This window comes from Lagenorhynchus albirostris, chromosome 2 (assembly GCF_949774975.1).
Source record: "Lagenorhynchus albirostris chromosome 2, mLagAlb1.1, whole genome shotgun sequence".
Classification (NCBI taxonomy): domain Eukaryota; kingdom Metazoa; phylum Chordata; class Mammalia; order Artiodactyla; family Delphinidae; genus Lagenorhynchus; species Lagenorhynchus albirostris.
The window spans coordinates 71,753,620-71,775,571 of record NC_083096.1 but is presented as its reverse complement, the minus strand read 5'-3'; the positions used below and the strand labels follow the sequence as shown (position 1 = coordinate 71,775,571).

Here is a 21,952-nt window from a genome sequence, read left to right as displayed (position 1 = left end):
ATATCTTCTTCTTGGATAGATATCTTGATCATTAGGTAGTCTCCTTCCTTGTCTCTTGTAACACTCTTTATTTTAAAGTCTATTTTATCTGATATGAGTATAGCTACTGAGCTTTCTTTTGATTTCCATTTGCATGGAATATATTTTTCCATCCCCTCACTTTCAGTCTGTATGTGTTCCTATGTCTGAAGTGGGTCTCTTGTAGACAGTGTATATATGGGTCTTGTTTTTGTATACATTCAGCAAGCCTGTGTCTTTTGGTTGGAGCATTTATTCCATTCATGTTTAAGGTAATTATCCATATGTATGTTCATATGACCATTTTCTTAATTGTTTTGGGTTTATTTTTGTAGATCCTCTCCTTCTCTTCTGTTTCCCACTTAGAGAAGTTCCTTTAGCATTTGTTGTAGAGCTGGTTTGGTGGTGCTGAATTCTCTTAGTTTTTGCTTGTCTGTAAAGCTTTTGATCTCTCCATGGAATCTGAATGAGATCCTTGCCAAGAAGAGGAATCTTGGTTGTAGGTTTTTCCCTTTCATCACTTTAAGTATATCATGCCACTCCCTTATGGCTTGTAGAGTTCCTGCTGAGAAATCAGCTGTTAACCTTATGGGAGTTCCCTTGTTTATTATTTGTCACTTTTCCCTTGCTGCTTTCAATAATTTTTATTTGTCTTTAATTTTTGCCAGTTTGATTACTATGTGCCTCAGTGTGTTTCTCCTTGGGTTTATCCTGTATGGGACTCACTGTGCTTCCTGGACTTGGGTAGCTATTTCCTTTCCCATGTTAGGGAAGTTTTCGACCATAATCTCTTCAAATATTTTCTCTGGTCCTCTCTCTCTCTTCTCCTTCTGGGACCCTTATAATGCAAATGTTGTTGTGTTTAATGTTGTCTCAGAGGTCTCCTAGGCTGTCTGCACTTCTTTTCATTCTTTTTTCTTTATCCTGTTCCGCAGCAGTGAATTCCACCATTCTGTCTTCCAGGTCACTTATCCCTTCTTCTGCCTCAGTTATTCTGCTATTAATTCCTTCTCGTGTAGTTTTCATTTCAATTATTGTATTGTTCATCTCTGTTTGTTTGTTCTTTAATTCTTCTAGGTCTTTGTTAAATATTTCTTGGATCTTCTCAATCTTTGCCTCCATTCTTTTTCCGAGGTCCTGGATCATCTTCATTATCATTATTCTGAATTCTTTTTCTGTAAGGTTGCCTATCTCCACTTCATTTAGTTGTTTTTCTGGGGTTTTATCTTGTTCCTTCATCCGGTACATAGCCCTCTGCCTTTTCATCTTTCTGTGAATGTGGTTTTTGTTCCCCAGGGTGCAGGATTGTAGTTCTTCTTGCTTCTACTGTCTGCCCTCTGGTGGATGAGGTTATCTAAGAGGCTTGTGCAAGTTTCCTGATGGCAGGGACTGGTGGTGGGTAGAGCTGGCTGTTGCTCTGGTGGGCAGAACTCAGTAAAACTTTAATCCACTTGTCTACTGATGGGTGGGGCTGGGTTCCCTCCCTTTTGCATGTTTGGCCTGATGCAACCCAACACTGGAGCCTACCTGGGCTCTTTGGTGGGGCTAATGGCAGACTGTGGGAGGGTTCATGCCAAGGAGTACTTCCCAGAACTTCTGCTGCCAGTGTCCTTATCCCCATGGTGAGCCACAGCCACACAGCCACCCCCCGCCTCTACAGGCGACCCTCCAACACTAGCAGGTAGGTCTGGCTCATTCTCGCCTGGGGTCACTGCTCCTTCCCCTGCGTCCTGATGCGCACAATACTTTGTGTGTGCCCTCAAAGAGTGGAGTCTCTGTTTCCCCCAGTCCTGTTGAAGTCCTGCAATCAATTCCCACTAGACTTCAAAGTCTGATTCTCTAGGAATTCCTCCTCCCATTGCCGGACCCCCAGGTTGGGAAGCCTGATGTGGGGCTCAGAACCTTCACTCCAGTGGGTGGACTTCTGTGGTATAAGTGTTCTCCAGTCTGTGAGTCACCCACCCAGCAGTTTTGGGATTGATTTTACTGTGATTGTACCCCTCCTACTGTCTCATTGTGGCTTCTCCTTTGTCTTTGGATGTGGGGTGTCTTTTTTGGTGAGTTCCAGTGTCTTCCTGTCGATGATTGTCCAGCAGCTAGTTGTGACTCTGGTGCTCTCGTAAGAGGGAGTGAACATGTCCTTCTACTCTGCCATATTGGTTTCTCCCCCTCTATTTAATTTTTAACAGGTCACTTTGGAATGGCTTTTCACTGTGTTTCCTGCTTTTCCACCATACTCCAGAACTCTACACTCCACAGGCCCTGCTTTCCATGTGCTGCCTCTCCCCTTCCCTGCAGACCCTAACCAGTGCAGAGTTTTGAATGTGTAAAATGTGCATAATTATGTGTGAGTGCTTTGTATGTGTATGCATGTATATATGTGCCTGCATATGTGTAGTCATGTATGTATGTGCACATATGTGCATATTGTGTATATTTGTAGTCATGTATGCACATATACACATGTGAGAATAGATCCATACACCCATGTGTCTAATAAGTGTATTTCTGAAGTTTATTGCTGTCTAAAAAAGAGTTTTCTTTTTGAGTTACAACAGGTACAAAGAAATGAGAATCCACCTCATTTTGCCTTCTAAAGAAACAAGGCATCTTCTGGCAAGGTGGAAAGAATCAAATCTATCAGGGATGTCACTCAGAATGGAGCAGACCAATGCAACCTTCTGCAGGGGCTTTGTATTCCTGGGCTCCTCTAGCTTTGGGGAACTGCAGCTCCTGCTCTTCGCATTGTTCCTCTCCCTGTATCTTTTCACCCTGATCAGCAATGTTTTTATTATCACAATCATCAGGCTTGACAGCCATCTGCACATCCCCATGTACCTCTTCCTTTCCTTCTTACCTTTCTCTGAGACCTGCTATACCTTGGGCATTATCCCTAGGATGCTTTCCAGCCTGGTCAGGGGTGGGCAGGCCAACTCCTATGGGGGCTGTGCTGTCCAAATGTTCTTCTCTGCTTCGTGGGTCTGTACCACCTGCTTCCTCCTGGCTGTCATGGGCTTTGACAGATATGTAGCCATCTGTGCCTCACTACACTATGCCAGCCGGGTTGGCACCTCCTTCTTGAGTGGGTATCTCTTTGGGCTGGGAATGATACTGGTCATTTTCCACCTCCCACTTGCAGCTCCCATGAGATCCAGCACTTTTTCTGTGACACACTGCCCGTGCTGAGCCTGGCCTGTGGAGATACAGGCCTGAGTGAGCTAGGGATCCTATCCTCAGCCTGTTGGTCCTCCTGGTCTCCTTCTCCTTCATCACTATCTCCTACACCTACATCCTGACAGCAATCCTGAGGATCCCCTCCAATGAGGGGAGGAAGAAGCCCTTCTCTACTTGCCCCTCACACCTCACAGTGGTCATTGTTCACTATGGCTGTGCCTCCTTCATGTACCTGAGACCAAAAGCCAGTTACCCTCTTGAGCGGGACCACCTTATTGCTGTCACCTATACTGTGGTGACTCCTCTCCTCAATCCCACTGTTTATAGTCTAAGAAATCGGGCTGTGCATACAGCCCTGAGAAATGCTTTCTGAGGGAGATTGCTGGGTAAAAGATGAAGGCTACCATAATGGGATAGTCTCCTCTATGTAGGCTGGACATACACCAGAAACACAGGCCACTGGGCCAGATATTCAGGGCTTTAGGCCAAAGCTACCCCACCTCCAATTCCCCAAGAGAGTCCCATCCTGTCTCTTGCATGCCCCCCCAGGGCTTCTGGGGAATGCAGATGCAGGGCTTCCTGCTCTGGTTACTGTGCTTAACTCTCACTGATCTCAGAATCTGAATTTTCACTTTCAGCCTCGCATACACCACACTTAGTTCCTGAATCCCAGTTCATTAAGAATTTTCTAACTGAGCTGAACAAGATGAGGGGAGTTTCAAGTGCCCAAGTTCAAAGCAGGGCTGGCCAGGGATACTGTAGAGATTTCTAAAATCATTACATAATTAGATTATCTGACCAATAATATTCTTCCAAGATCTGAAACTCAGTGACTATCAGGTTGGCAAATAAGTTTGAATGCTTTCCTAAATGAAGAGGTCAGTTATTATTATTTTTTCTCTCCCAAAAGGTGTCTTTAATCTTTTTATGTAGTTGTCTTTTTTATCTCTGGCTCATTATTACTTTGCCCTCTTCTTTTTAATTGGCTCTTCTAGTTGTGTAACTTCTATTTCAGAAAATAGATTTATTTCCTATTTTCCTCAATAATAGTTGTTGCTCTCTAATGGCCTCCTAATCTTGGGTGTGAGGACCTCTTCACTTGTGTCACTCCCTAGTATGGATACTACTCTTTAGAATCTATGGTGGAACTCTCTATCCTGCCTATTTTACTTTCCACTCACAATATGTCATGCATGGTACCAGACATTTCTAGGGATAAGAAAAGGTGGAATGAATTCACACAGTTGTCAGGAAGGAGTTTGAATACAGATTCTGCCACTTACAGTGTGACCCTGGGTAAGTTATTTAATCTTTCTCAGCTTCAAAGTCCTCACCTGTAAAATGGTTGTAACTTCATAGTTTTGTGTTCCTGACTAAACAGGGTCATACGTGCAAATAATTTAGTGCAATAACTGGATCATAATAATCTTCCAATAAATGTCAGCTGCTACTATTAATAATGTGCTAAGCAAAGTGATACTGGCTTTTAGTTTAGGGAGAGGTTATTCTCGGTAGAGGATCAGAGCAGATTTCATATCTAAGGTAGTACTTGAACTTGTTCCTAAAGAATGAGTAAATTTTGAATGCAGTAAGTGGAAATAAAGTACATATATTCTAAGAAGACAGAACAGAATAACTACAGTCTCAGTGGCAAGACAATATAGGCTTATTACAGTGTGGTGAGTTGTCCAGAGGGACAAAAATATCTCACAAATGATGGGTGAAGTTAACTTGGGTTAAGATTTCTTTGAGGAGAGCATTGTGAATACCTTGCTTCAGACTTGATGCTTTTGGTAGTGGAAGATAGGACACAGTATACCTTTGAGCAGAGAGTGGAATTGAATCTGGGGAAGTGATTTAGGAAGATTAATCCAGCAGCAGAGAGGATGATAAATCTCAGCAAGCAGAAAACAGAGCCAAGAAGGTCAGTAAGAAATCCATTGCCATCATTTAAAGAAAAGCAAAAAGACCTGAACAAGGATAGAGGTATTGGAAACTGAAAGAAATGGAAACATAAGAGATTCTGAAAATGTAGGACTCGTGTGATTCTTCAATGAGTTAAAAGTGGGACAAGACTTAAGAGAGAGGAAAGAACTTACATTGGGGGAATGTTTTTCAGATAGGAATCCATAATTTTCCATGCTCTCAGGGAAGAAACACATCCTCTAGGGAGAATTCAGTGGAAATCAAATTTGGCAGGAAGAAAGCTAGTCCAAGAGAAGAGAATAGGTTGTAGAGAAGTAGGAGATTTAGTTAAATGGCAGAAAGGACTTGGGTTAGGGGAGAAAAGCCATGTACTCTAGGCTCCTTTTCACTAGGTCTGGAAGTAATCTCCTCATTGCATTGAGGTATTTGAGCAAATTCATTTCCAAAATGTATTCAGTTCATCTAGCATAACATTCCCTAAATGCACACTCAGCAATGATGGGTAAAGATGTTCTAAAAATTGCTATGTAATACTCAAAGGTCAATCTACCTTCCAAATGTGGTAGTCTTAAGTATGAAAGGGTATTAAATCACGTGAGGGATCTTTCAGTATATGTTCCTGGGAGCCATCTCCATAGACCTTGGCACAATTGATCTGAGGTGACAGGCAGGAATAGTTTACAAAATGTGCCTAGGTGATTCAAATTCCCTCCCTTGATTACAAATATGGCCATGTGCTTAAAAAGAACAAATCCTCCTCCCAGGTATATACACACATATACACATAGCAAAGCAGAGGTCCCTCTGATGTGAACATGACCACATATGCCCAACTCATGGTTCTTTTTTTTTTTTTTTTTTGCGGTACGCGGGCCTCTCATTGCTGTGGCCTCTCCCGTTGCGGAGCACAGGCTCCGGACGCGCAGGCTCAGCGGCCATGGCTCACGGGCCCAGCCGCTCCGGGGCATGTGGGATCTTCCCGGACCGGCGCACGAACCCGTGTCCCCTGCATCGGCAGGCGGACCCTCAACAACTGCGCCACCAGGGAAGCGCCAACTCATGGTTCTTTAAAGAGACAATTAATTCCATAAAGCTCTAGAGTCAGATTTCCTGAGTTTAAAGCCTAGCTTTGCCACTTTTTAGATGTGTGATCTAGAGGAAGTTTATTAACATTTCTGTGCCTCCATTCTCAATGGCAAAATGAAATTTTAACAGTATCTATTTTGTAGGCCTTTTTGTGATGATTAAGATAAAATCTTTAGAACAGAGTCGGCCATACATGAAACACCCAATATGACCATATTTTATTATTTGGAGTTTCTAGGCAGTATCACTTTAGCCTGACATATTTGTTACCCAGTTCATGCTGGCAGAAGCCAGCGCCGGCAGTGTCCAGCATCTTATATTTCATGATATAACCAGCCAAAGAAGAGTAAAGTGCTGTTACCTGGCACAGTGTCTGACTGGAGAGTGTAGGAAGATGGACCTAGATCCAGAGACCCGAGAAGAGTAGGTACTGGGAAATGGATCAGGCTATAGGAAAAAAGAATCAGATGGCTTCCAGGCAAATGTTTAGCATCAGGGAAGCCCATAAAATGTAAAAGAGAGAGTTCTGTTAAGAGTGGAATAGTATTTGGGTCCCAACCAAGCAGTAGGAATCATAAAAGAAAAATCAAGAATGTAGCCACAGGGCTGGGTCCCAGAGGCAGGCTCCCCTCTATAAATTGTAAAGAAGAGAGTTACCAAGGAGCAGCAGGGATTCCAGTTCAAAGTAAGTAAACAGAAGGTCAAGAAAAGATCTGTTTGAAATATGAGGAACTTAACCCTGAGATCAAGAGGAAAATTTGATACAAGTTCTAATTGTTATAATATTATAAATTGAATATTTATAGTCCACAATTATGTATGATAATTCCCATTTTTTGCTTGCTTGGGGAATTTCTGTTGATTCTTTAGATAAATACTATCTTCTTTAGCTTCTATATTATTAATCTCTTTTTATGAGATGGTACTACTGGTCCTTTGCCTTAAAGACTCACCACATGCCTAATAATCTGATTTAGGATTTACAGATACTTGGCAGGGTTCAGGAGAAGAATAAAACCATAGTCACCTCTGCCTTTGGTTATTACAAACATACATTTTTAGATTTTCCGTATTCGGGCAGTGTGATATTAAATGATACTGATTTTTGATGGCCTACTGGGCTATGAATATTTTCAACTGTAATCATATTTGGTAACTCATAATTTGGTAACACAATTTAGACATTTATGAACATTTTTTGAAATACTTTTTTTTATTGTCATACTTCATAGTACCCAATCGTTTAAGCAAAAATCACTAGAAACACTTATACATTATTAGCAGCAAAGACAGCTTTATAATTTTAACCAAAATTTCTTTAAATGGCTCCTGTGACAGGATTTGTCCCTTAGCAAGGACTAATTTCTATACAAAGAATGGGATTGAGACTTGAAATGGTAACCAAGTGGCAATATACATGGATTGGGAGGTGGAGACTGTTCCTGCAGGATACAAAAACAGCTAGGCAGTTTCATACTGAGCAAAGAAATGAACTAAGTCTCCTCACAAGCAAATGACAGCATAAATTTTTACAAGTCAGAACAGAATGTCAGCATTCAAACCTGTTCAGATCAAACCTGGTCTGGAAATTATTTGGAAATAGCACCACCTCTTGTTTTTTTTTCTTTTCTTTTCTTTTTTCTTTTTGAGCTTTTTATTATTATTATTAGAGTATAATTGCTTTCCAATGCTGTGTTAGTTTCTGCTGTACAATAAAGTGACTCAGCTATATGTATACCTATATCCCCTCCCTCTTGGACTTCCTTCCCCCACATCCCACTCTTCTAGCTTACCACAGAGCACCGAGCTGAGCTCCCTGTGCTATACAGCAGGTTCCCACTAGCTATCTATTTTACACATGGTAGTGTATTTATGTCAAACCTAATCTCCTAATTCATCCCACCCTCCCCTTCCCCCTCTGTGTCCACATGTCCGTTCTCTACGTCTGTGTCTCTATTTCTGCCCTGCAAATAGGTTCATCTGTACCATTTTTCTAGATTCCACATATATGCGTTAATATACGATCTTCGTTTTTCTCTTTCTGACTTCACTCCGTGGAAGCAACCTAAATATCCATCAAAAGATGGCTGGATAAAGAAGATGTGGTACATATATATATATAAAGGAGTATTACTCAGCCATAAATAGGAACAAAATTGGGTCATTTGTTTTTTTCCTTAATTCTATAAAAATTCTACTGACTCTTAACAATAATAGGAGATAAAAGTAAATCAAAACAAAGATTCTTTTTATCACATTAAAATTTTGGAGAAAATTCAGGGACATACAGGACAAAAAGAAGACCTGCCATGCCCATATTTTGCTGTTCTGAGAGTAATAACATTCACTCTAATGGGGAAGTATGAAAAATGGACAGATTGAGAAGAAAATGTGTGCTGTGCTGGTCTTCTCTGTGTGATTCCATTTTATAGACTAAAATATTGGGGTTTCCTAGAATATCAAATATCTCCATTTTCAAATGTAAGAATTTAAACACATTTCAAGCTCAAGAAACACTGTAGTTTATTTTGGATCTTATGTATCTACTGCACCCAAGCATTTATTTACAGTGTAATTAGCTGCCTATATTTAGATGACAGTACAATTCTCAGAAATATAGAAACCCAATTGAGTCAGGAACATTTTACTTCATATTGTTCTATCAAAAAGAACTTTAAAAAATGTTTTTTTAAAGGAAATACTTTATTCTATAATCAGAAAAAACACAAAATAATAAGGATAGGTAGAACGCAACAAACGAAAAATAGAGACCTTGTTTAATACTCCTCAGCAGTGACTAGTTGCATATAAAATAAACCCATGGCCTCCTCTCCTCCAATTTTGTTAATGCCTTTATCTCCCAAGCCCAAGAATTTTTTCAGGTCCTGCAATAAATGTAAAACACACACACACACACACACACAACTATCTTTCCACCCTCTGTACTCGCCTGTCTCCTTCATCCCCCAATACTTCCCACAACATCAAGATTCTCTGACCCAGGAATAGCTGCTTATCACTTGCCAAAGTAGGAGCTGATGAAGCCAACATAATCATAGCCAGCAGGCTGGCTTCGGCCCCGTGGGTCCATGTATTGCTGCATATGTGAGGCACAGAATGACACTTGTTCTGGGGTTAGGGCCTGAAACATAAAAAAAAAAAAGAAATACAGTAATAAGGATTAAAAATAGCTGGCTATTTGGGGCTTCTAATATGCCCTAAACTCAGGAAGTGGAGAGACTTTGGAAGAAGAAGCCAGTCCTGGTCCTATCACGTGCTTTTCTTATAGAAAGAAATCTATAATTTCTAATGAATAAGACCAACTCATCTCTTCAACTTAGTTCTTATCCAAAGAGTCCCATCTCACTCTGACTGCACTATTTACACCATTCTCTAAATTTGGCTTATTAAATAAACAGGATAAATAAATAGCCTTAAAAACCAAGTAGCATGTTTGGGATTGACACTGATAGTCGTTAGAGGTTGACTGTAGGTTTTTGAGTTGTGTCAAGACAACATGAGTGATCAAAGCAAATGATATCCAGTGCATAACACTATCTGAGAAAAAGTCGGAGAGGGGAATGTGGTTGCCTATGGTTAGTAGGCAGCCAAGCCTGAGATGAGCAAAATGTTGATTATGATGAGAGTGTAATGAGAGTGGATGCAAACTGGAATCTGACCTGCTTCATGTCCTCTTTGGTAATATAGGCCTTGCCCTCTGCCAGGGCTTGGAAAGCATCCTCTAGTTCATCGCTGGACTTGATGTTCTCTGACTCCTTGACGATCAGGAAGTCGGTATAGTCGGTTTGTGAGATATAGCCCTTTCTGTTGGGAGAAATAGATCAGGAATTGTCCCCTCTCAAGACAAAGAGGAAGGCAGATCCCTTTCTCATCCTACTCAGTGTCTCAGAGACAGAGAGAAGCTGGATTCTCCAAGTGTCTGTCCCATCTCAGCTCTCTGAGACTATGGGGCTATTATCTCTATTTGACCCACATCCTCATGCCCTTACAGCCAAATAAACAGTTTCTTAAGTTCTAGCCTCTGTTTCCACATGGGTCAGTCAGCCTGACTCTCTAAGTAGAATTTGGGGATTTTCCACTAGCACCAGTCTCTAAGTATCTCAAGCTCTTCAAGTTGAGTTGAAGACCTCTATTTCTGATCTTCTTTGGTCCTTGGTGTAAGAAAGAATTGGTCTCTAATAGTAACGTAATCCCTCTATGACTCTGTCCCACCCTCACAAGCACACAACAACCCCATCCGCAGGAGCTGGCCTTTGAATGATCCACGTCTCGTTAAGATCTTACACAAGGGAAGGAATTATTCTCTCAAGTTCCTTTCTCAGAACCAGCTGAAATTCCTAGATCAAACATAAACCAGGAATTGAACAAATTGCAGAGCTGGTGCCTGAGTTGGAGTTAGTGCCATGAACTTCTGAGATAATCCTAAAAGGGCACCAAAAGCTGCTCAATTCATTTATGGTAGTCTGTATATTCCTACTCTCAATATGAATTAATTTCATATTTTATGGATTTTACTTTCTGTGCTTGCCCCCCACCCCTCCCCAAGCCTCATTCCCTGCTATGGTCTGGCCCTTGGTTTTCCTCCTACCTCCCTGGATCAACAGCATCCAGGAATTTCTCAAACTTGGGCTCAGGTTCACCTTCCTCCACCATGGGCAAGTAGTAATTGAGCCCTCTCAGGCAGGACCGGAAATCTTTGTGACTTAAGCGACCTGTCAAATTCTCATCAAAGTGCCTAAAGAATAAAAACATTTTATCAAGCTCAATAGGAATCAGATTAAAAAAGAAAAGAATAGTTATTTTTGTACTAGTTGGGGCTTTAGTAACATTCCATAAGTTTATCAGTTGAGTGGAGAGCTTGCCTGTGTATCCACACTTTTTTTTAAAACCTAACGGATGGAGGGAAATGAATAAAATGTTGAACATAAAGTAAAAGTATTTCCTAAAAGCAAGGAATCCCATAGACATACTAAAAGCCAAGACTTGAAGCTAAATAACATACCTACATCTTCATTTAAGATCCTACTAAATCACACTGAGGGAAAAAATAATAGTTACTTGGAAATTCATTCTGATTGTCTGGAAAACAAAGAACCAATCAACTATGAAGTTATACTCACCTGAAGGCTGTTTCAAACTCCTGTAGTGTCTCCTCACTCAGACCAGTGATGTCTCTGAAAGGAAAACCAAAAATTAACCCATGAAATAAACAGAGAAATATAAAAAGGCATGCCATAAGAATAAGAGAGGAATTTTAGTGACTATTATGCTAGTCAAGTGATCTAGTTCAGGGGTTGGCAAACTATGATCCATGGGCCAAATCCAGTCAGTCACTCACTTTTGTATAGTCAATGAACTAAGAATGGTTTTTACATGATTACAAATAATCAGAAGAAGAAGTCTGTTTCCTTAAACATTAAAAATGGTGAGAAATTCAAATTTCAGTGTCCATAAATAAAATTTTACTGGAACATGTCCATGCTCATTCATTTATGAATTATCAATAGATGTTTTCTCTTCACAGCATCAGGGTTGAGTAGTTAAACCAGAGGCTATATGTCTCACAAATTGTATGGTACTTATTATCAAGATCTTTACAGAAAAATTTGCCAATCTCTGATCCAGATAACTAATGCTGCCAAAAAAGCTATGGAGAACAAGGCTGCTCTGATATAATTAATTTATTTAGAAAAAAAATGAAAATTTTCTTTTCTGCTCTATACTTCGAATATTTATTTCATTCTAGACATTTCGGTGGGAATTTTACAAAAGGGAATGCTTTCTGAAGAGGTCATAGATGGTGAATAGACTCAGAGAAATGGATGGTGAGTAGACACAGGGGTTTGGGAGCACTGTGTCCCAGTTTATAATAGCCTCCTATAAAAAGAGAAATAGTCATTCTGTGGGTCAGTAAAGAGAGAGAATATCGGTTCTGGGGATAGTGAGTGTACTATCGCTGAAGCAACTCCTGTATACTGTACCCCAAACTTCAGTTCTTGGAGCTAAGTTTCTAATACCTAACACCACCCACACCCTTGCCCAGCCCTGGCCATGGGTTCTCAATACCTGGCTTGGATCTGTTCTTCCAGACTGTGTTGCCTTCTCATCCCAAGCTGGTAGAGCTGGTCCCACTGCTGAGCCAGCCCAATGGTGCTGTATTTAATGTCCAGGACCAGAGCCTCTTCTAAGTTTTCCCCCAGGTCTTCAATCTTGGTCAGCTTACGCTTCATTGCCTGGATCTCCTTCTGCTTCCTCTGGAAAAAGACAAAGAAGAGAGGCAGTCACCCAGAGTACCAGATCCAAACCTAGGGATGATACAGAAGGTAAGAAGCTGATAAGTTTAGACTTCCCTTCACTTCTCCTTTTCAATTATCTTCAGGAAATTTCCTGTCCTCTGTAAACAATGAACTACTCAGGAAAACCACCTCACTTATATTTGTATTCCTCGTTTATAAAGTGGTGGAAAGGTTAAATGACATGACTTCTATCATTCTGGTAATCTGTAATATATAAATCTAAGCATCAACAGTTATATACTGCAGATAAAGAAGGGTAGGATTTCCAGGATCCATGCTCCCAGTGATTTGCATCATGAATTATTTGTACTATTGATTGTGGTTGAGCTCTGAGGTCCACTTAAACTTCCCAGTGTTCACACTTCAGTCTCCTTCATTGGCTTGGACAGACTTCCACAAGACTCTTCTGTCATTCAGGCATATTATATGCCAAACATCTACATTTAGGTCCTGTTTTCTGAACAGGGGAATGTCTTTTCCTAAAGAGGGGAGGAGTGAATTGTTGTAATAAGAGGGGTAGTTGTGAAAACATATTAGATATTACAATGGTTTGTGGCCCTCCAAAAATCAATCCTGTCTGACAACATCTTTTTAGCATTAAGTTCTCTCATTAGGGATAAATTAGATTTAATTAGTTAAATTTTTATTCTGGTGGTGGGGGGAAAGAAAATAAGGTTAAGGTTAAAAACACTGTTCTAGCCAACTGCTTTTTTTTTGGCCATTTTATTTTATTTTTTTAAACATCTTTATTAGAGTATAATTGCTTTACAATGGTGTGTCAGTTTCTGCATTATAACAAAGTGAATCAGTTATACATTTACATATGTCCCCATATCTTTTCCCTCTTGCATCTCCTTCCCTCCCACCCTCCCTATCCCACCCCTCTAGGTGGTCACAAAGCACCGAGTTGATCTCCCTGTGCTATGCAGCTGCTTCCCACTAGTTATCTATTTACATTTGGTAGTGTATATATGTCCATGCCACTCTCTCACTTTGTACCAGCTTACCCTTCGCCCTCCCCATATCCTCAAGTCCATTCTCTAGTAGGTCTGAATCTTTATTCCCATCTTGCCCCTAGGTTCTTCTGACCATTTTCTTTCTTTCTTTTTTTTTTTAGATTCCGTATATATGTGTTAGCATATGGTATTTGTTTTTCTCTTTCTGACTTACTTCACTCTGTATGAGAGACTCTAGGTCCATCCACCTCACTACCTAAACTCAGTTTCCTTCCTCTTTATGGCTGAGTAATATCCCATTGTATATATGTGCCACATCTTCTATATCCATTCGTCTGTTGATGGACACTTAGATTGCTTCCATGTCCTGGCTATTGTAAATAAAGCTGCAATGAACATTTTGGTACATGACTCTTTGAATTATGGTTTTCTCAGGGTATATGCCCAGTAGTGGGATTTCTGGGTCATATGGTAGTTCTATTTGTAGTTTTTAAAGAACCTCCATACTGTTTTCCATAGTGGCTGTACCAATTCACATTTGCACCAGCAGTGCAAGAGGGTTCCCTTTTCTCCACACCCTCTCCAGAATTTCTTGTTTGTAGATTTTTTGATGATGGCCATTCTGACTGGTGTGAGGTGATACCTCATTGCAATTTTGATTTGCATTTCTCTAATGATTAATGATGTTGAGCATTCTTTCATGTGTTTGTTGTCAATCTGTATATCTTCTTTGGAGAAATGTCTATTAGGTCTTCTGCCCATTTTTGGATTGGGTTGTTTGTTTTTTTGATATTGAGCTGCATGAGTTGCTTGTATGTCTTGGAGATTAATCCTTTGTCAGTTGCTTCATCTGCAAATATTTCCCCCCATTCTGACAGTTGTCTTTTGGTCTTGTTTATGGTTTCCTTTGCTGTGCAAAAGCTTTTAAGTTTCATTAGGTCCCATTTGTTTATTTTTGTTTTTATTTCCATTTCTCTAGGAGGTGTAGCCCACTGCTTCACTCAATTATTAAGAGATAATCTAGATTCAATTTTATTTTCTTACCACATCAAATAATAACAGAAATTTGTCAATGTTACAAGTTGTAGGCCAGGAGCTTTTGCATTTGTTCCCTTACTTAATCATTAGAGTAAGTCTATAATGTAGCTATTATTGACTCCATTGTATAGATACAGAAATTGAAGTTGAGATTTAAGCAAACTGACATCCATGTCCATGAAGTGGTGGCCAAAGGTTAGAATGCAAATTGTTGGCAGGGTTGACACCAGAGACTTAGGCTTTTGACTTTTGGGCCAGGGGACTTACCTAAAAGAATCACCAGTTTCCTTTGAGTAGTTTTTCTTGCACTCTTTGTAATTCCAGCAATGTTTAGAGCTAATGAATGAACATTACTTACTTTATTTGCTTCCAGCTGGGATTCTAGAGTTCCTGTTTCTTTCAGCAAAGATCTAGTTAAGAACCAGAGGAATACATTACTTATAATATCAGAGGTCAGTATTTTACACAAACAGACCAACTCAAAACCCCTACACTTCTATAGTTCTTCCAAGTTATATAGCTTTTCTGAAATGAATCTTCACAATGCCAAATTTTCACAAGACCAAACCCTCTCTGTTTATTGGCAACAAATGAAAAGGAAAGTAAAGCTCTCCCAGTTCTTCTCTGCCTACGAGAAAGCTTCCATACTTCCCTCCTAGTTATTATTCTCAAATATACCCTTAACCTAATGTAGGCAAGACTTCACCTAGTGGGGTGTAGGGCCAGAATGATATACACTTTGCTTCTCTTTCTTACCCCACATTTTACTTAGGGACCATCAGATTGCAATGGGATGAAGATGCTTTAGTACTAAGGCCTCCTTAACTAATTCTTTCAGAATGATACAACAAAACAAACATGATAACATAAAATACTGACCCATCCAGAAAGTAATCCCTGGATATGGAGGTCCAGATCAGGAATCAGAAGAGAGAAAAGTGAAATCACATGTTAACATGGTTTACTTAAATGATCTTCTTTCTTCAGATTTATGATACATTCTAAATTCTTTGTACCTAGAAAGTATGAACCTGTTCCAGCCACTGTCCCCAAAATGTCCCCCACACTGAGAAGCTCAGAGCCTTCTGTGCATCTCTTTACTTTAGGATGAAGGGCTCAGGTGTCAGGTGATATGTTCAGTGTTGGGCACCTGCTGCCAGGGGAGGAGGGACCAAAACCAGAGGCAGAGGAGGGTGAGCTGTATATCCTCTGCCTTCCGTCAGATGTTTTATTTAGCCGTGATACAGAATTTCTTTTTGTTCATTTTCTGATTTATCCTTGTCAATGGGTTTGTAGGAACAGTAGCATGGATTGCCTAAAACAACACTTTAACTCCATAATGCTGACTCACCTGCTGAATATAGTCTACCACCTTTGACCATTTACTCATTTATTATACCCTCTAAGTCTCCTCTTTTCCAAGCCATTTGCCCCAGAAGATGCAAATGTTATTTTCATGTATAGAACATTTTGAATTTAATAAAAGCAATTAGCATATATTATCTCACTTGATTCTCTTCACTGTTTTAGTAGTCAAGCAACATAATAATTTCCTATGAAGTAGTCACAGTGTACTCTGCTCTGGTTGTGCCAATAAATACATATGTGACCTTGATCAAGTCAATTTATCTACTGAACTTCTTTCCACATTTGGAAACAGTGGTAATAGGATCAGCTCTGTACAATTTTCAAGGTTGCTCTGAAAGTTGAGATAATGGATCATAGAAATACTTTGTAAAGTACAAAGGGGAAGGCAAACATAAGGGACTGTTACTATTTTTGGACTGTAATTATAGGCGAGAGGGAAAAAAAGTATCAAGGAGAGAATACAGAATGGGCAACGAGATGAAATTCTCATTTCTCAATTTTGCAATGATTGATTTAGAGTACAGTCGATTCCAAATACAAAGCACAGACAGGATATGGTGATTTTAGGACAGCATAAATACTGTAAGAGTTCCCCTTCCTTCCCTCAGTTATGTATTTCATCCTTATAGTAAATGGAAAGTATAGTATAGGGATCATGAGTTTGGGGGTATCACAGCACACCTGGTCTGCACGATCCAATCAAGGAAGGCACTGGCATTCTGTTCAAATTCTTGGCACATCTCAAAGTTCTTGACCTGTCTTGACTCTTCCTTTTCCAGCTCCTGCTCCCTTTCCTAAAACCCCAAATCACAGATAGTAATGTGCACATTGCAGGCCTTTCTTTGAATAAAATAACTGTTTCTGAGTCTCACCTGCACATCTTCCCTCTTCCAAATCTCACCTATCTTCCAATACTATTGCCTGTGTGCTTACTTTTCTTCCAGCCCATCTCTTCTCATCTCAGAAATGTGAAAGAAGCTTATGTAACTTCCCATAAGTACTTACAGGTGTTACCAAGCCCAGTAACAAATAAACTAGTAACAAAGGCAAATCTTTCTTCAACTCAAATTTTTTCCAGTTGAAATTTCATCTAAATGAACATAAATGTAGCTTTAAAGGAAAAGATAATGAGTTGCCAAATGAAATTGGTGATTTTATAGTGAAATTTTTCTTTGTAAACTTTTAAAATACTTTCCATAGCTTCAGTAATGAGGATTACTATATACAGACAAAAATTAAACACAAACACATTAAAAAGGTACTTTTGGAGATGTGTATAAAATAGAGAATGCCTTGGAGTATATATACTGTAAAGATATATGCAAGCTTCATGAACTTCTCATAACCTATTTTTAGAGCCATCTCCTGGAGCTTGTGCTTGCTTCCTTGAATCACCACTCAACATCCAGATGCTTGAGACTCTAACCTATAGGGCATAGGGCTATGCCTGTTGTGAACATATTTCCAAATTTTTTCTTAGATTGTCTCAGTGCATGACTGCTGTCCCAATATGATTATTAATAGTGTTCCTTTCTTTCTCAAAAGTCCCCAAACTTGGATAATATATCAAGTGATCATGCTCACTATAGCCAAAGGAACTCTCTGCTCTGCCCCAAGCTACCTTGACGATGTCAGATAGGTGATTCCAGATCCTTTCTAGCACCTCCACTGTTAACCACGTATAGGGACTAGAGGACACATTTAAGGCCTTAATCTGCTGGTCTAGCTCTAGCAAATAGTTGAAGTCTCCTTGGGCCCTTGTCAAGGAGGCCAAGAAGTCCTCATGGTCCTTCTTCAGCTGCTGAATTGCATCCAGTGAGATACAGTGCACAGGCTCTGACAGGTCCTCCTCAGCATTCTCACACCAGTTGTTGAAAGCTGAAGCCTTGTGTGCAAATTCCATGAATAGATCCTCGGCCTAGAGAGGAAAAAAAAAGACACCTCCATCTTTTCTGATAAAGCTCGTCAGCAGAAAAGAAGACTGAGGATAAAAAAAATGACGGTCTTCAAATATTTTCAGGGCCAACACTCTAAGAAGGCAGAACTAAAACCAATGGAGACCATGTGATCAGATGGATGGACATGTAAATTCAAGGTACAAGCCCTGATCCTAGCATTTTCTCTTCTTCTTCCAACACTTACAAATGAAGTTGGATGACTTCTAGGATTATATTAGCTATAAGATTCCAAAAGTGGCTAGGGTAGATTGCAATGATAAGATTTCATGATTTCTTGTTCTGATGTCTGTGTTCCAAGTCTACTTGGCACATAGTAAACATGCACAAATAAGTGTTAAATGAATGAATGGATAATTGATTGAATAAAAAGTATCAATTTGTGGGATAGGCATTTCTTCTTTCTCTCCTCTGATCTTCTGCAGACCACACTTCTTTGATGTCTGTTTGCGTATACTGAGTACTCATCCTATCTTCCTTCTAAACCTTGTTCAAGGCTCATCTCATGCCTGAATCCCCTGCTTAAACCCATTTCCTACCCTCTAATCTGTATCCTTATCCATGCAATACTCTTTGGAGTTATTCATATGCTCTGAATGACTTTGAATTTCTAAATGAGAGAAATAGCATGGATTTTCCCAAACAGTAGGTAATAGAAAAGTTTTAGATACAAAATACATCACATAGGGACTTCCCTGTTGGCTTGGTGGTTAAGAACCTCCCTGTCAATGCAGGGGACACAGGTTTGAGCCCTGGTCCGGGAAGATCCCACATGCTGCAGAGCAACTAAGCCTGTGCGCCCCAGATACTGAGCCTGCACTCTAGAGCCTGCGAGCCACAACTACTGAAGCCCATGAACCTAGAGCTCATGCTCCACAACAAGAGAAGCCACCGCAATGAAAAGCCCGTGCACCACAACAAAGAGTAGCCCCCACTCGCCGCAACTAGAGAAAGCCCGTGCGCAGCAATGAAGACCCAACGCAGCCAAAAATAAATAAATAAATAAAGTTATAACAAAAATGGAAATAAAATACATCATATATTTTGGGTCAGCAGATTGTACTTTCAAAGAGAGTTACGTTATACAGATATGAAAATAAGTTTTCATCTCCAAACATAGGGGTTAAAGAGGAGAAAATTGACCCAAATGGAAGGAGATTGCAAAGGTATTACACCATTACACCTTCTCTGTATTCATTTCAGCAATCTATACACTAAAATAGACCAAACACAGAGAAAACTAATATTGCCTCTACCCAAGAAGGACATGAAAACCTATAAATAATGTCATATTATTTTCATAATATTATGTATCAACTGAATATTTTACAAAGATTTTAAAATCATAAAATAAAATAAAACTCTTTGCAGATTGAAAATTGAGTAAAATAGAATTAGAACGTGAAGTATCTTCTTATGTAGAATGTGTGTATGTACATATATGTGTGTGTGTGTGTGTGTGTGTATAGATATGGATATGCAGTTTTCCATTAATTGCTTTAACTTTTCACTTAAGATTAATTTCTGTAGGTTCCATGTCCTCCAATAGAGTAGAAATTAATTAAGGATCTGATTTTGTATTTGTGTGTTTTCTGATTCCTGTAACTCCCTACCTTAACTTGTTGCCAGGTACAATACTTCTTATGGTCTAGAAATACTCAGTAATTTCACTGACCATCTTGACTTCCTTTTACTATTAATATTTTTATCATCAACATCCAATACCTTAGCAGCCACCACTAGAAAAAACATTTTAAAACTTATATCCATGTAGAACATGGTGGTTTATATTGCATTTTCAGATCTATTATCTCTTTTAATAGTAATAACATAGAAATAGCTATGTTGGTGATATTACCTTATTTTATAAATAGAGAAATCAAGGTTCAGAAATGTTAAGTGACACAGGCAAGGTCCCCTAGCTAGGAAAGATGAGAACACAAGTTATACTTGTCTAATATTCCTTTTATTTGAGTTAGCAAAAAAGACAAGGATAACCTTGACTCCTACATGCCAGTATTAGTTCTTCCATACAGTAAGATCTTCTATCCCTTGTCTCACCTACCTGTTTCCATTATATGTACCTGGTTTCCATCATAAGTCAGATGGATAACTGATAAATCAGTCAAAAAAATACTCCCTATCAATCTAAAAAAATGAATTACTTCTTGCTCATAAGAATGTCTTCCTGATTCTTTGCAATGTACTCACTTAAATGTCTATAGTATTCAAACACGGTTTCCAGTATCTATTTCTGGATTTCATGGCTAAGGTACAGATAATTGAGGCCTAATGGTGGTTCACCTTTTTTTTTTATTTTTTACCTTCTGTAGGGGCAGCTGTTTTTTCAGCAATTCCTGTCTGTGGGCTTCAGAAGCTTCCAGCAGCTGTTCCCAGAGCCTCAGCAGGGCAGCATGGCGCTCCTTAATGGCTTCAGTCTGGCTGTGCTCAGCAGCCACCAGTTGGTCCTTCAGGTCAGTTATCTCAGACAGTCTCTCTTGCTGGAAGCTCTGCAGACTGGCATGCAGTGTGTCCTGAGAAAGACCCATAGAGAAGTTGTGAACAGAAAAATAATGCAGAGTCCAAGGGGTCATTCATACCTGGGTTCCACCAGATTGGACCTATACAAGAGTTTAGAGTGATGCCCAAGGAAAATGAAATAGGACTTAGAGACGTTTGTAAACATTTGGGATTGGAATTATAGTTAAATTCCAGTGTTTTAAATTGGATTTTAGATTAGTACAAAATTAATATGAAGGGAGTATTGGAGCATGATGTGATATTCCAAATCAAAACTAAATTCTTCTTAAGGCTCATATTCTAAGACTCTTTTATATCACTTATTAGATTTTGCATTCTAATTAGCACTAGACATTGTGGGAGTATGCAAACTAACAAAAGACCTTATACAGGTGCCAGTTATACAAATGATTGTGTGTGTGTGTATGTGTGTATGCAAATGATATCAGAATCACAAAATTCAGGATGTTCCACTTCCAGCTTTAACAGGGTGGTATGTATTTGACCAATTCTCCCTTTGAGAACAACTTTTAATGCTGGATAAAAGTACAAAAAATCAGCTGTTTGAAAGGGATCAGAATGTAACTCAGGTAGCTATAACTTGAGGGATCAAAATTCCAGGGAGAAGGAAATAGTAGCAAACTAAGAGTAATACTCTCTGTCACTTTCCCCTTTGAAGTATAAGCTGTACAGGGTGAGGTAGTGGAGGAAGCAGATGTTCAGATCTTTTGATCATCTCATGGAACTAAAGGGACAAAAATTGGAGTTCTGGGAAACTGGGGCATCCACGGTTTAAGAAAATCATGAAAAGGGAGCTGCAGAAAAGGAGGCTCAATAATCTCCCTGTATGTCCCCATCAGGGTATTTATAGATTCCTAAACACAAGTCCTAGAAGTCAAGCAGAAAACAGTAGCTAAGAATGTAGAATCTAAAATCTAAAGAATCTAAAATCTAAGAATTTTCTGCAGTCACACAGTGATCAGGACACATCAAGTAGGAGCAGACTTAGTGAAAGAGGTTTAGTTGAAACCTCTAAAGTCCCTAGGTTTAAGAGCAAACTGAAAAAGGCTAGTCCTCAGGAAAACTGAAATCACATCTTGAATCATTACTGAAAAAAGTGGGGTTGGATAGGGGATAGGGGAGGGGAGGTGTTAAATTATAGCTTTAAATAAAACTCATGAATTAATTACTTTAAATGTAAATGGATTTACTACTCCATTAAATTCATCAATAGATAATAAATCAAACTCATCTATATTATATTTATAAAAGATGCATCTAAGACATACAGACACTCTACACTTCTATGTTCATTGCAACATTATTCTCAGTAACCAAGATACAGAAGCAAACTAAGTGCCTGTCAACAGAACAATAGATAAAGAAGGTATGTGATATACACATGTGGAATATTATTCAGTCAGGAGGAAGAAGGAAATCTTGCTGTGTGCAACAACTTGGATGAAACTTGAGGGCATTATGCTAAGTGAAATAAGTGTCAGAGAGAAAGACAAATACTGTATAATGTTACTTACATGTGGAATCTAAAAAAGCCAAACTTAGAGAAACAGCCAAACTTAGAGTACATTGGTGG

General features: G+C 39.4%; 2 protein-coding genes across 6 annotated transcripts in view; one reads left to right on the top strand and one right to left on the bottom strand.

The window, feature by feature from the left end:
• The first annotated feature begins 2,664 nt into the window (after positions 1–2,664).
• Positions 2,665–3,589, top strand: LOC132515442 (olfactory receptor 10Z1-like). Its single transcript, XM_060141860.1, is given in 3 exon segments — positions 2,665–3,148; positions 3,151–3,243; positions 3,246–3,589. Coding segments are annotated over 3 exon segments (921 nt in total).
• A 5,573-nt stretch (positions 3,590–9,162) lies between these two features.
• Positions 9,163–21,952, bottom strand: part of SPTA1 (spectrin alpha, erythrocytic 1) — a 65,998-nt gene continuing 53,208 nt past the window's right edge. For 4 of the 5 annotated variants that reach the window (XM_060142275.1, XM_060142276.1, XM_060142273.1 and 1 more), the window contains exons 42-51: positions 20,163–20,372; positions 17,505–17,801; positions 16,565–16,677; positions 15,395–15,412; positions 14,874–14,925; positions 12,292–12,479; positions 11,346–11,399; positions 10,814–10,960; positions 9,885–10,029; positions 9,163–9,346 (exon numbers count right to left, since the gene is read on the bottom strand). In XM_060142275.1, coding sequence (XP_059998258.1) covers positions 9,221–9,346; positions 9,885–10,029; positions 10,814–10,960; positions 11,346–11,399; positions 12,292–12,479; positions 14,874–14,925; positions 15,395–15,412; positions 16,565–16,677; positions 17,505–17,801; positions 20,163–20,372 — 1,350 coding nt within the window. In that variant the 3' untranslated portion in view covers positions 9,163–9,220. Of the gene's footprint in view, positions 9,347–9,884; positions 10,030–10,813; positions 10,961–11,345; positions 11,400–12,291; positions 12,480–14,873; positions 14,926–15,394; positions 15,441–16,564; positions 16,678–17,504; positions 17,802–20,162; positions 20,373–21,952 lie in introns of all 5 variants that reach the window. The other variant, XM_060142272.1, reaches the window with a different exon arrangement.